Source organism: Nipponia nippon, unplaced genomic scaffold (assembly GCF_047370975.1).
Source record: "Nipponia nippon isolate SJK-2023a ecotype South Korea unplaced genomic scaffold, ASM4737097v1 scaffold_7, whole genome shotgun sequence".
Classification (NCBI taxonomy): Eukaryota; Metazoa; Chordata; class Aves; order Pelecaniformes; family Threskiornithidae; genus Nipponia; species Nipponia nippon.
Window position 1 is genome coordinate 11719605 of NW_028262391.1, and position 15206 is coordinate 11734810.

The window sequence follows — 15206 nt, forward strand, 5'->3', positions numbered from 1 at the left end:
CCGCTTCCTCCTGTTAAAGCTGCTGCTCAAGAGCTTCGCACACTTGCGCCCCCGCCGCGAGTACGTCCCCCGCGCGGGTCCCAGCCCCGACGCTCTGCCAAGGGCACTGGGCTCCGGGGTGCACATTTCCCCAGTCTCTCCCATGCACGAGCTTGGAGGGATCCACAGCGTATCACCAGCATTTCTTCTCTGGGCTGTAAACAGTTCTAAAACATGGTGCAGACACAAACGTTATGTTCCTTTAACTTCTAGATACGTCTTTAGAAGAATGCAGAAGAGCTGTTATCCCCTTGAGTCCTGATGAGTACCGTCAAAGCCTGAGTAGGCTTTGGAGAACACAAGGCCTACAATTTAGCCTGGGAAATTGCTAAGGAAAAATTATCACGACAACTGCCATGCTATTGTATGGATAATAAATTAACCCTATAAAAGGCCCAGTGCTTGAGAAGTATGGTCTCTGCTTGGCTGAGCAGGAGCCGCGTCCAGTGCTTCACTACACTATTCAAATGCAATGCTCTGTTGCCAATAAAGCTGCAGTGCACGTGGGCTCCTCCAAAACCACCCAGGGTACAACCAGAACCAAGCGCACGTTTGGCTCAAGGGCACTTTACCTGCAAGAATACGTCAGCCGTAGCACAGACCTTCATGCTTCAGTTCACCAGCCAAGGATTGTTGGAGGCGCTGGGCTGCACGCACAGGGCTTAGGAGGATAAGTGTGTGTGCAAACCTAGCGAGGCTCTCCCTGGGAAATGGGATCCTGCTCCCCCCAGGTTGGTCAAGCAAGCTATAAAATACAAAGCACGGGGCCCTGCAGGGAGGTACAACCGCAGTTTGGATTCGTCAGACGCGCACAAAGTCTGGGTTTACTTGAAATCCCACTCATCCTGCCCGCACTGTATTTTTCCAACTCATGATCCCGGCTGGCATGGCCCAGGGTGGCTCGGCTCCCACCCTTGCCAGAAACGCAGGTCACAGCCATACATCTCTAAATCAACAGCTGCCAAAATGCTGCAGCTACTTTGTCACATGCTGGACCATTCACAGCTAAAAGCAAGGTTTCCAAGCGGAATTGCTACTGGCCTTAGCACTTAAACAAAATAGCTCCACTCCCATCCCTGGAGTTTCCTCAAACAATGGCACAAAACACCCACGAGAGCCTGGGGAGAGGAGGGTCTGTGGCAGAAGAAACCGCGGCTCCTGATTTTTGAGATATACGCCACACAATTAGAAACACTGGATCTATAAACATCCTTAACAAACCCCAATAGGTCTGGGGGTTTTCTTTTCCTCGCTGTTCATTGTGTGCTGCCGCCTTTAAAAACCTCCAAAACAAATGCTCTTCCCTTGCTGGTTTTATGTGTTGGTGCTGAACTGCACGTTTCCCTGTTAGCTTGGTGATGCTGGAGGTACCAGCTCTGCTCATCCATGCCTCTGGGACCGGGACAGTTGGCATGGGACCGTGTACCACGTGCTAATCGCCCATCCACAGGTGGGAAGGATTCTTCCAGAAATTATCTCCCTTCTTGTTTAAACACTGAGATGTCTCAGCTTAGGAAGGGTAGGTGCTGTTTGCAGATGCCTCTCTTCTTCGTCGGGACTGTTCTCGTCAGTGTTTCAGAGCAGATATAATTACAGGCTGTTCCATTCATTGACAATTTCATATATCCTCGTTTTTTTAGGTTAACCTTCAATAACTGGCAAGAAGCAGAACTATATGGGTGGAGGTAACAGGCTATGGATTTATGACATGCTGGTATTCAGGCAAAGTAACCCAGTGCGAACACAGAAATATCCTGAATGGTGCTGCTGCTGTCAATTTGATAATGAGAATGTGATTTCAAATAAAAACATCTTGGGTGCCAATTCACTACAGCAGCTAATAAAAATAGGCAGAATACCTAGAAATTGAGAACTCTGTGCTCCAAACACATCCAAAGCTTGAATATCATACGGTACCTTATAAAAACAGAGCACGTGGCTGCGCTGGGGCTACAGTACCACAAGTGAAAGGCCACTCAGTGAACCCACGCCTGAGCTTTAGCAGAGAGACTGGGGTGCTGCGTGCCTCTAGCTGAGCAGAGGTGAGGGCTGCCCTCTTCGGTGTTCTGCAGCCTTTGGATGCTTACCCCCAGCCCACGCTCCCAAAGTCACCCCAGCACAAAACAGTGGAGGGTCTGAGTTGCAAACACCCCTTGGCAAAGCCTGGGTGAGTTCTGCCAGAGCCCGTGGTACCCAGGAGCCGGCCTTTTAGCCAAATAAAAGCAGCTTTTAAATGCTGCAGAAAAAAGGGGGCTGCAGGGCCTCGTGCATTTTAAAGGACCTGGCCTTTATAGGAGCTGTTCCCAGTTTCAGGTCAAGCCTGAAGCCTGCTTTAATCTACTTTTAAGTGGTACAAGCAGTTGTGATCCCTCTGCCAGAAGGCAGGGCAGTTTCCTTTCAATGCACCTTCCCCTATCTGCTGCGTGCAATCATCTTCTGCGGGACTTACTTGTTGCTGTCCCGGTACTGATAGATATAACAGCCTTGAGGCATCCCACTCCCCTGGTCCAAGGTAAACGAAAGCTTCAGCTGCAGAGAGGAGAGGGGGTGGGGGAGAATGAAAAGAGAGAGAGAGAGAAAAAAAAAAAAGCAACATTTTAGGCTCTCAGTCATCACAGCAACTTCAAGCAAGGCTTGTGGGAGAAACCTTAACTCACCGACTGACACGCAAACACCGTGGCCTGGAACATACTGTGGGGTTCCAAACCTCAGGGAAAAGTCACATGCGTTGCAGAAACCTCTCGCTTTTTCCACCCTTTGTTACTATAAAGTGTTTGCGGTTCTTCTGAAATGCATGGGTCATAATGGTTCCCCCCTCCAAACCCACACACACACACCACCCTTCAGCAAAGCGATTGCGGCTCCCCTCAGACACTAAAGAAATGAGTCTTCTCCATCGGCAGCTGTAGTTCCCACGAGCCTTTCCCTGAAAACTTTCCCGGCTCCATCTCGTTCCTCCAGTGCATTAGAACGGAGAAGAAACCACAGAGGGAAAGGTGACAGATTTTCCCTTCTCTGCAGAGTTATTAAAGAGCTGTTTAGAAGGGTTTGCAGTTTGGATCTGCGTCCGGCAGGAGGCTATGATGTGACCTGGAAGCTGCTTTCTTTGCAGCTCCAAGAAGGCGTTCGGCAAGGGCTTTCAGATTTCAAATACGGCTCATTTTATTTAAGGGGGAAAAATTAATCCTCTTTCAACAAGCAACAGAACGGTTCTGTGGGGAGACTTTTTTACTGAAAATGTCTCCAGTGATTTTATACGCTGAACTGCCTAGAAAACAGCTCGGGACTCAGTCCTGCAACAGCCCTGCACATCCGAGCAGCCCCTCATTCCCCAGGGGAACGCTGTTGGCCCCCAGACCAGTGTCCCACCAACTCCCACAGCCACAACGTGCAGGCTCTGGGCTCGGCAAAAGGGCTGCAGACCCTGACCAGGAGCCACCAGGCTGAGTAAGAGAGGCAGCACCCTTCGGAGGAGGGAGCTGCGGTCTTCATATGCTGAGCACTTTGGCTTTTTTGGGGTGACAGAGATCACTAACAGCAGGGCTGTTACCACTGCTGGATCGTGCAGGACTCTTGAAATGGTCTGGGAAGACCATCGCAAGGGCTAATAGTCAAAGGAGGTTTGTTATGATGAGCCTGACCTTTTTAAACAGGGAAAGGAGGAGAGCGCAGTGTTGAGCCACTCCGTTTGATCACAGACTCCTCTCCTCTGGGCTCCAAGGAAATTGCTAACTCAAATTAACGGCTTATTCAGGAATGAACACAGAATTAAAACACCTTTCTCCTGTAGGCTGTTAAGAAACCCTGTGTGCTGAATCATTAGACGGTGCACTGATTTTCCTTTCCCTAAAGGGTAGCAAAGTCATACACTGACCCAAATAAAACTGCATACCATGAAATCATTGAAAATTTCACCATCTTGGATACCGAGTTAAGAACCAAGTACCAGGCTGAAGCCAAATCCAGCTGATCTCCCTTGACTTCTATGCCCCTAACTCTTTAAGTCATTCTGAAACACGTGCTCCTGCGACAGCATGTATCGCTCGTGTCTGTGCTTTGCATGTGTCCGTGGTACAAGTATCACAATTCGTACCGCTGTCCAGCTGGCAACCTCTTATACCACTACCCCTTCCTGCAAGCTCTGATCTCACTACAGCTTAGCAGATTCCTCAGATCCATTTTGGAGACCGGTGTCTAAGGCAGGACTAGCTGGGGACATTCTTCTTGCCGAGATCCACGAAGCCAGGCTGCAGCTCCAGCCTTTCCAGATGCTATGATGGCACAAGGCAGCTACCCCACGGGAGCAGGAGGTCAGCAAGAAACAAGTCACCTCCCCAAGGGAGACCAAACGATCGCCTTGCTGTGGCACAGGCAAAGGTCACTTGTCCATAAACCAGAGTCCGCCAGGTGAGCTGTTCTGGTTCGGGGAACTGGGAACTGCCTAAAGACATTTTTCTGGGCCAGGTTTTCTGAAGCTTTCCTGCTAGAGTATCAGAAAGCACCTCTGAGGCGAAAGGGACAGCAGTTATCTCGGGCACAGCTCCACCTGGTCCTGCACTTTGAGGAAAGGGCACCGCACTGCAGAGTCAGTAGAGAAGAAACACAAAAGAAAGTGCAAAATTGGGCAAAAGCGTGGCTTTGGCTATTTTCGACAATATTTCTGATCACGGCAAACTCAAGAATGCCTGAGCCTCTCGCTTGCAGCCCTCAGCTAAGCGGCCATTGGGCTTGCAGTAACCAAGCATCTCTGGTTACAGCTCACCTGGGCTCTGGGCCCCCGGCACCACCCCGGGCCAGAGACAGCCCTGTGCAAGGAGACAAGTCCAGGGGAAGGGAAGGAAGGAAAAGGGCTTGGAAGAAAAACAGCCTTGTTTGGACAGGCTGCCGGGGAAAGCTGTGGGGCAATCAGGTATGGGAGGGTGACCTTTCCACTATCTGGGGGGACGGGGTCCCATGGAACCCGCCTACCCAAAAAGGAAAGATCACAGTTCCCAGAGATAACGGGTTTTCAACTTTCTGTTATTTTAACCCTTCTTTGTCTGCTCATGGTATTCCAGACAAATAAAACACACCCTGTTTGGCAGGCTCAGCCATCTCTGCTTACCCGCCAGTGCCAGCAAGGCCTGTGTAACGGGGACATGGAGGTGCTGGAGCGTGTCCAAAGAAGGGCAACAAAGCTGGTAAAGGGTCTGGAGCACAAGTCCTGTGAGGAACGGCTGAGGGAGCTGGGGTTGTTTAGCCTGGAGAAGAGGAGGCTGAGGGGAGACGGTATCGCTCTCTACAACTGCCTGAAAGGAGGTTGTAGGGAGGTGGGGGTCGGTCTCTTCTCCCTAGTAACAAGCCATAGGAAAAGAGAAAAAGGCCTCAAGTTGCACCAGGGGAGGTTTAGATTGGATATTAGGAAAAATTTCTTCACTGAAAGGGTTGTCAAGCATTGGAACAGGCTGCCCAGGGAAGTGGTTGAGTCCCCATCCCTGGAGGTATTTAAAAGACAGGTAGATGTGGTGCTTAGGGACATGGTTTAGTGGTGGACTTGGCAGTGCTAGGTTAATGGTTGGACTCAATGATCTTAAGGGTCTTTCCCAACCTAAGCAATTCTATGATTCTATCTGGGGCAATACTGTCAGGCAAGAGGATGCTGCTGTCACCCACAGTGACAAGAGGACCCCACTCAGAGAAATGTCAGGGTCAGGCTGTCACACAGAGAGACGTGTAACTAAAGGTCTGTTCCAGCAACCATAGGTCAAGGCAGCCTGATGCACAAAACTCTGCTCTTCTGCAGATCTGCCCTGCTGATGCGCTGTCACGGCCAGCCAGGAGCGGGGGAAGAGGGGACTTGTGGTTGTCACCCAGGCCAGGAGTCTTTACAGACCCTGAATAAACAGCCAAGGTCTGGCTGTGCGGCCACCGGCAATGCTTTGGCTGCCTTGGCTCATTTGGTGGCATTTGGTCTCCGCAGGGAGCACGAAGCCCCCAGGCAAAACTCATCACAGGGTGGAAAGAGAGCAGGTAAGGCAGGTAGAGGACTAGCTGAGCGCTGCCAGGAGGCAAACTGGGATGCAGAAACTGTAAGCTTCTTACTAAGCTTTAAAGGGTTGTCCACAGCCACTCGATATCATGTAGCTGGGTCCCCTCTGCCGCTGGAGCCACAGGAGTGCTCCACTGACCACTCTCAGACACGTGCTCGCTTCTGCATGGCGATGCTCAGCTGCAAAGGCACTTATGCTTCCCGGCACCTCACTGCTTTGGAAGGCCTGCTCCACAGATTTCTCCTCTCATGCTAAAGCTAATCCATGAGGCGCGTGCTGCCACAGATCTCCGAGAACAAAACTCAAGTGTCCCTTCCCAGCTCTCCGCACACCCTATACTGCTGTTTCTCTCTGGTCCCATCCTCTCCAGCAGCCACCCTTTCCTTTTGCCTTCGTTCACTAAGCACAAAACCTCTGGTTACTTCTGAATTAAAGAAGGTTGCAGGGCAAGGCTGGGGGCAGGAGAGATGTCAGGAGCTGATCGACCACTTTATCATTCCTCCTATCTGACTTCTGCTCCAGCAATGTCACGAGACATCGAGAGCCTCCCAGATACACGAAGCCCTACAAAACAAGCAGGCTTTTGCAAGCCTCCCTCTGGCACAGCTCTAACTCTTAACCAATTTGACAACATTGCTCCAACACCGCGTGCTGCTTTGAAGCTCCTTTTTTTGTGTGTCAGTGCTCCTTGTCAGAAGGCAAAGGCTTGCCATAAACCCAGCAAACAAACTAATACCAAGACAAAGGAAAGGGCACTGCTCTTCAAAATACCAGATTTTATGCCTGCAGGGGCAATGGGGGACTGAGGTTTCTTACAGAAATGCAAGTGCAGGGTGACCCCATCACAAGGAAGGCTCATCAGATCAAGGGATCTTCAGCATTAAACATATGACATCATTTCATTTTACAAGACACTGCTGGGCTTCACTGGGAGAGGAGGGGGAGAGGAAATTTCCCAGAGCCGTACTGCGGTGCGATTTGGCTTGCACTGCCCCCTTCGGTAGCGTAGCCCTGGAGCTCACATGCTCATAAAGATCCCTTTCCACTTCAATAGCTTTGCACATAAAGAAATGCTCGGCATGGTGCATGCGTGAACTCAATGGGAAAGGGAGCTGGAACGTAGCCATGCTGAGAACAGAGTGCTGCCTACCAGGCGAGCCCCATCAATAATTGAGATGTCGGAGGCACAGGGAGGTGTGTGAATAAGAGCTGTCAAAAGGAGTAATTGGGATCTGTGTGGATACAGTGGTGGATAGGCTCGCTTGCCACCAGACACAATTGCAATACACCCAAACAGAAGAGGAGCAGGGTGCTGAAATTCAAAGGGGCTGGGGCAGGCTGTTTGATGGGCAGGACATCATTGCCTCCGTGGTACCCAAAGTAACAAGGAGGCGTGGGCATGTTATTGGTTGATGGAGCAAGAGAAGGTACTCACAACACGTGACTGATCCTTGGTAATGTTTGGTGGCACGTACTGCAGGCTCGAGGTGAAACTAATGCCACCTCCTTGAGGAAAGTCATCTCGAGGAAAGTCATCTCAAGGAAAGTCATCTCCTGTCCACAGGGGTCACTGGGCACAGAGGGCTGTGTGCACATAACACTTGCTTATGCAATGGCTCCACTCTAGCTTGGTAACATCCTCCTGCTCTCTATTCCTACACCCTTAAATCCAGCAGTTGGCTGACAGTAGGATGCCTCCCTGCTCCTCCTTGTTCCTCCATCCATCAGACACTGACACGCTTCATCTGCACCCAAGGGTTCCCACACAGGCTCCCCTGACAGTGGTGAGCAGACACCAAACCAGCGCACAGACACGGACAAACACAGGACACCAGCGAAAGCAGAAGGGCTCAGGGCAGCTGTCCTTCAGTGCGCCGGCAGTTCTGTGCTGCCTGATCCCTGCGGGGACCCAACAACCTGCTCAGGCAGACAGGCCTTGGTGGCGGGTGCTGGGGAAGCTGCCTACATCTTGGGGCTTCCTCCACCAAGGCCTGAAAGAGGCTTTTCAGAAAGGGGGAGCAGTGCTTAACACCATCATGGACCTCCAGGCTTGCCTGGGCTTCAGTGCAGCCAGCAGCCATCCTCATTTTAAAGAAAGTTTTAGACCTGCAGCAATTAGAGGCCCAGTCATGCGATAAAGCCTGGTAGCTCCAACAAGGAGAGAGCATGAGGAGCAGCCTTCTGCCTGCTGAAATGCTGCCAGTACCTATATTGACTTGACTGGGCAAATTCTGCATGCCCCTTGAGTAAATGGTTTGGCTTGGGTCCCCCCGTTCCCAGCCTTGGCTCCGAGCAGGAAACCTCTGTCATTAGATGAAAAGCTTTTTCTACACATGCACTGTATCAGAGAGGTATTATCGGTTCAGCCAAGTAACCAGGTCAAAGATTTCAGATGTCCCAATTCTGGGGCAATGCAAGGGCATGCTTCAGCCAGCCGTGGTTATAACCGTCCAAGGTAATTCCACCAATGTGGTGGGGTATTCAAGCAGAAGAGTTGACCCAGGGCAAGGAGGAGAGGCAGAACACAAGCCTCCAAGACAAAAAACAGGGGACTGGATCTAAAGATTACACTGAGAACAGCCTCCTGAAAGGCAGGGGTTCTTTTCTACCTGTGGCACTCATTCAAATTTAACCCCATCTGTGTGGAAGTTGAAAAAGACTGGTATCAGCTCCCTCTCAGAATAAAGGCTCCCCTCTCTAGCAAGCTCTAGAAAGCTTTTTAAGAATAAACTTAATCACCAAGCAGGTTTTTATGCCCCGCCCAAACTTCAGTTTTGACCCGAAAAATAAATAGCCCTGAAGTCCTGACACTCACTTTTAAAACCACAAAAAACGAGCCATGCTCCAGTAACGTAATCACACAGTTTTCTGGCACTTCGTCCCTTAAAAATACATCCATCTGCCTCCACGCAGGCCATCAAACTCAATCTTGTTCACAATGGATTTCCCAATTCCTGCGTGCTGGAAGGACTGCAGCGGTGCTGGCTGTGCCGGCTGGACGAGCCCTTACAGAAGCGCAGGCTGCAAACCTCACAGCTGTGTTTTCACTTAAAGAAGCTGCTCTTGAGACCGAAGCACTTCTTCCACGAGCTTTTCTATTTGTGCTGCAGTTCAAAATTGCTGGAGAAAGACTCTGGGTAGAGGCTGAAGAACATGTGGTAAGGACAGGATGGGGGTAAATAAAGGAGAGACCAGAAGTCCTACAGTGGAGAAAGAGGAAAGACAAGGAGACTTGCTCCCAGGTCAACTAGTTACCTCTCACATTGGGTGGGGGTGGTCCCTCCCTTTTGGCTCTGCAGCCAGAGAATGGTTGACCAATCTCAGCACCTGGGTATGGGACTGCTGTTGCTACTGGTTGGAAGTCCTGAATTGGTCCTAAACTGGTCCCGTCTCACCCACTGCCTCCTTAGTGAGGCTCCTTCTCTCCATCCCTAAAGGCACATTTTCCAGGTGAAGGTTTAAGTTCTCTAGGAGGCTCCTGAAGCCATCCCTGCTGCCCTGTGTCCTCAGCACCGCTGATCCCCAGGAGACAGAGACAAGCAGAAAGGTAAAATCAGCTGTCCCACAAGCCTGCTCCTTGGGGAAAGGGTGCTCTGAAGGGGATGTCACCAGCAGCTGCTCTTCCCGCCCCACTGTCACCACTCCTGAGACATCTTGACCCCCAAACTGATATGCAGAGCAGGCACAGGAAGGAATCAGCAACAATCATGCTGGGTGCCCAGCATGGTCCACAGCCAGCCAGCCCGCACGGCCTGAAGCTCCTGGGTGTGAGATGATGGTGCTGTGTTTGACATAAACGCCTTGCGAGCCTTGCCCCCTTTCACAGGACAGAAGAACAACTGGGTGCAAAGGGGCAGCAGAGCAAAGGGTGACTTATTTCTGGGGGTGTGACCTCCTCTCCATTCCTGTTTTGCTTTCTCATCTTGAGTTCTCCCATGTAGAAGGGTTCTCTCTTACTTGCTGTAATACAACACGTCATCTTGGGTTCTACTCATTCTGCACCACTCAAATAACGCATCTCTCTAATGTCTCTTCCCTCTCATGACATTACCCCGCAGACTACCTCTGTTAACAGGCATGTGGCTAAAGGACAATGTCAACCTGAAACCCAGTCCAGCCTAGGAAATGGAGCTGAATCTCATTTGGGGTATTACTCTGGCCTGAATCCCTCTGCCCATTTCTATTTTACAATCCCATAGTTTACTCAAATGTTATTCCTCTCCTCTGCTGCTGCCTGCATTATGCAACTGCATAAAACACATGCAAAGCCAGTGAATCCCTGACATACAGGAAGATAGCAGATTGCTTTGTCCCCTTCTTAAGCTAACCTCCTCGGCCAGTGGTTCCCAGCCTGGGACCCAAAGCCACCATGAGGTATTACTAAATTATCCCACAGACTGCAGCAGGTCTTCCTCTCCAAATATCTCCCCTGGGATGCAGCGAGGACCCTGGGGTCTTCCCATCGTGGGAGCAAAGTCACCAAGGCACGTTCCCTAGCACATACAAGGACTGCTCTGTTGCTGTCTAGTGGCCCCCAAAACCTCCGCTACAGGTGGTCGGGCAGTGCAGCAAAACCAGAAAGAAGCGTGGCTGGATCCTTTGCAAAGACACGCGGATGCTGTCATCAAAATGGCAAGCTGGCATCATACCCTTGGCTTTTATTTCACAGCTGCAAGTCAAAGCTGAAGAGCCTTTCTGGAAAGACAGGGCAAGAGACAACTTTCACCACCTGGCAAAAATATAATCTGCAAACGAGTTTATTTTTAAACATTCACACTTGCCTGCGTTGGAGGTTTCGAACACAGTATGCAATCCACAAAGAAATGGATCCAGATTTGTTTAGAAAGAAGAGCCGAATACTTCCGTTCACTTTATAATTTATAAACTGGATGAGCTCATTCTCTAGATGCATGATTAGGAAACCACAGGACTAAAATAAAGATTATATTATATTATTGCAAAGGGTTTACATTGGTGGATTAAAAATACTTTCTCCAGAAGCTAACGAATTGTGACACCGCACCACATGCTCTAGACCACTAGGGAACTGTCAATGAAGTTAAAAGTATTTTCTACACATACATCAATTTTAAAATAAAAGCAAAACATCTCTAGGAAATGCCACATAAAAAACTGTGACACTAACAAGATACATGCCAAATTTCACCGCTTGGCCGTTTTATGTTACTCAGAGCCTGCCTCTCAGCCTCTCTTTAAAGCACTCCCGGCTCTTGCGCTTCTCCCGGCCCCACTGGTGCTCTGACAAAAGACAATTTCACTGATTTCATCCTATGCAATAACAGAGCCTTCAGAAGCTGGGCTTTACCAACCTCAATAGAGATGAGAGGTTTTGGGCTGCAGAAAATTCTTGAAGACTGATGATGACTTACAGGCTTTACGAGGCCACAGGGGAACAGAGGTCCTGCCCAGTCCCTATGGCCTCTTCTTCACCTGGGAGATATGGAAATTCACTTGGGAAAGCAGGAATTTGGGAGAGGAGGATGATCAAGACTCTAATGAGAGGCTAGATTGCAATCAGGAATTTGAAACAACCCCAGAGACTCGTGGAGGCAGGACTGACCCTTCTCAAAGCCATTAGAGTTACCAGCAAGTCAAATCTCCCTGTCCATGAAGAAGCTGATGGCTGGAGGGCAGCACTTGGACACCGCATACCTTATCAAGGAGTGAAAATTCCCCAGGAGAGACCAGAGGCCAACAGCCAGAGGCCAGAGGAGCAGCACAGGGACTTGTAACTGGTCTGAACGGGAACAGGCAAGACTGGGCTCTGCTGCACAAGAAGAGGGATGGGAAATGCAGCCGCTGACACCGCGCTGCCCAAGCCCACAGGCACCAGCAGCCAGTGCAGAGCCTGGAGAAGGGGAGCATGACACCAGCAGCGCCCGCCACCGACACCCAGGACTGCAAGAGACCTCAGGCCTCACAATCCCCAGCTTGTTGGAAAGCTCAGGGGCTGGCAGAGCAGCAAATATGCCCACTGCTCTGAAAATCCTGGAGCAAATAGACCAACCGAGTTAAAGTAACCATGAAAAAAAGGAAATATTTCTCACTATTAGCAAGGACAGAAACTGTAAGCATACGGCTGACGTAAAATTTCCCCTAAGCTGACAAGTGTCAGCAGCAGAACAGACAGGCATTTCTGTGCAGCCACGGTGCCTGCAGCCTGCCCGTTGGCCGGACCTGGGACCCGAGGGGACCTGCAGGACTGACACCAGCTTTTTCACAGGGTGGGCAGTATGGAAGTCCGTATATATCCCATTTTGATCTGATGAAGAAAAGCAAAGCCTGATCAGAAAGAGATGCCTAAGGAGTTTCTGTCCCAAAATGCTACGTGAGAGCCTGAAAAACTTAAGAAAAGCAATCGGTGTGTTCCACACTTGCTTTAGACAAAAAGTGACACAACCAAATGGAAAACCCTCTCTAAACTCACTGCTTGGTATGTCATTATTAGAGGGTACTGCAGGTAACAGGTCATTATCCCCAACTGCTGTTATTTCAGACACCTGACAGTCATGTCTGAAAACAGGTCTCAACTTACTGACCCTAGGTTTAAGTCACTGAAGTTTAGCTTCGCGCTTGGCCCTCCTATTTTGCGAGAGCCTGCGGTCAGTAGAGAACAGCATTGCAGACGTCAGCGGCTCCCAAAGAGACGGCAGATCCAGCCACTAATGGATGCACAGCCCTGCTAAGGAACGTAACGCCATGAGGGAAACATGACATGGGGCTTGCAGGCAGCTTCTTTAATGGAAAACAGAACACCAGCAACAGTAAACATTCATTTGATGAAAAGCAAGGGGACAAAGAGCCCTTCACAAAGCACCGGATGGTTTCTGAGAGCTGTCCCAGCCTCACGCCAGCGACAGATCCCAAAGCAGTGGTCACCTGAAGGAAGATGGGACACCGCGCTGTCTTCACATGGCTCGAGCCACAGGGGAAGGCAAGGTAAGAGCTGTGGGTGCAGATGTGTCTGTGCATGCAGCAGGAGGAAAAATGGTTCCGTGTCTCTTATTGCACCTGACTATAGAACAACTTTTTCTTTTTCCCCCCAAGAGCCTTGGAGGATGCTGATACATATTTTACAAATCAGCCTCTTTTGTGTCTTCCCTATGACTATTTTGTGTCTTCCCATAATGTGCCCAGTCTTTGTCATTGCTGTTGGGAGGATACAAGGAGCTGAGGGCAGATCAAACACAGCAAATCCTATTTTCTTAAGTTTGTTAATGCTAACTGCTTCCCCTGCTAAGCGACTAATGGAGCTGTGAGAACCCTGGAGCACAGATTAATTCAGCGCCCAGGTACTGCCTCATGCCTGGAGGGATTTCCGTAGAGTTGCACTGGAAGACAGATGAAAGCTTGTAATACCCTCCATACAAGAGATAAACCCATTAAAATATGAACAGCCCCTGTGCCGACATGATAAGAGCTCTGCCAGGTAACAAGAGAGATCACAATAGGATTTCTACGTTTAGTTATATCTGCAAGCCATTAAAGTGGAGCTGGGACTACAAAGATGCAGAACGCCCTGATCTCAGTTTGACAGCCACGCCATCCTCCCCCATCCTGGGGTGCTGCTGTGAAATACCTGGCAGTCCCGAAGCCCAGCCCTCACACCGCTGACTTGAGCCTTCCTCGTTCTCTGGGGACGACCTGGACTCTGTTGTACCTTGTTACAACCTGCCAGGACTGCAGGCAGTTGTGCTGTGTCCTTGGCCAAACCTTCTCCCCCCTCCACTGTTAGCAGCACAGGACGGGAAGGCACCTCCTGCCATACACGCTCAGCCCACTGCCTTCTGCAGAGCATCTTCTCCGCACACCGCACAACATAAAACACCACCCAGCATCCCACCACAGCAATGCCAGCTCCCTCCTCCCCGGGCAGAGGCGGGCTGTGTGCCACAACCTCCTCTCCCTTACTTAAGCAAATCTCGCAGTGTGCCTAAGCACAGTTGCTCAGTGCACAAGCTCCAAAGCTTTCCAAGGACATCCCTGCATGTTCCCATGCATGGCAAGAGCTGCTGCCATTAGCACAACTGCCGCTGGCTCCCCCAGGGAATTCCTCTGGCAGCAACCAGCTCCTGCTCACTCTTTCTTAGGGACCTCACAGCTCCTCTGTCACAGGGAAAGAAGGAAGCAGGAGTGGACGGGGGCCAGGTGCCTTGTCCTGGCGAGCCCAGAGCCCACGGGCACCCTGCCCTCCAGCTAACCCACGGCCAGCCATCTTCCTCCAGCTCTGACATGGCTGCGCTTCAGCAGGAAAGTGATTTCTGCATGTAGATGCTTCGGAAAGGGCTCTGGCAAGGTTCGCTCCAAAAAGGTGCGGTGTAAAATTTAAAGGGTTTTTGTAGGGCCAAGTTGATGTCAGAGCCCACAACGCTGCTGTCAATCCTCGGGTTGGAGCATGGGGGGTAGGATCGGTGATCTTCTAGCATTAATGCACAGCAGGCTGTTTATAACCCTCTGTTCCGCACTGTTATTTAACATATGTAAGGGGCTCAACATGGTTTATGTTCAGTAGTTGTGGTTTCCAAGCAGTATTGCATTTCTTCAAAATGAAGATACATCATATTTTAAAACTATTTTTAAAACCAGTCACAAATCTGCAATCTTTTACATCATTCCTCCTTCCTCCTATCAAACCCAAACCATAACACACAGTCACAGAAGACCAGCAAGCTCACGTGCGAGAACTCGGCTGCAAGAAACGCGTGTGTGCATGCACACACACACACACACAGAAGGAAAACTCAAAGCTGTAATTCAGTTAAATTGGTACAAGCTATGTTTAAGGTTTCAAAGACATCCGGGATGTAGTTCACTGTTTAGAGTTGTGGGTACCAGCATGCCGTATGCGGAGAAGGAGAATCTAAGAGCTGAACCAAAGCATGAGGTATTTATTTAACAATCTGCCTCAGCAAGTGTAAGGAAATTAAAAGGTTTCCTGCTCCTGGGAGTTCAGCATACTAGCAACCTGATCGTGTATCATCCTAAAATCTCATCACTGCCTTCCCTTGCCAGGACTGACTCCATCCACTCCTAAAGCAAGTCACAACACACCTGAATCTCTAATTCCCATTTTTAACATACCCCTCCACACAGCAGAGTCAGCTGGGGCAGGGAAGT

General features: G+C 50.1%; 1 protein-coding gene across 4 annotated transcripts in view; it reads right to left on the minus strand.

Annotated features, from left to right (window-relative positions):
* The window catches only part of DIS3L2 (DIS3 like 3'-5' exoribonuclease 2), a 203712-nt gene that overhangs the window by 36968 nt on the left and 151538 nt on the right, over nt 1–15206 (minus strand). For all 4 annotated transcript variants that reach the window (XM_087740589.1, XM_087740590.1, XM_087740588.1 and 1 more), the window contains exon 15: nt 2489–2568. In XM_087740589.1, coding sequence (XP_087596715.1) covers nt 2489–2568 — 80 coding nt within the window. The remainder of the gene's footprint in view (nt 1–2488; nt 2569–15206) is intronic.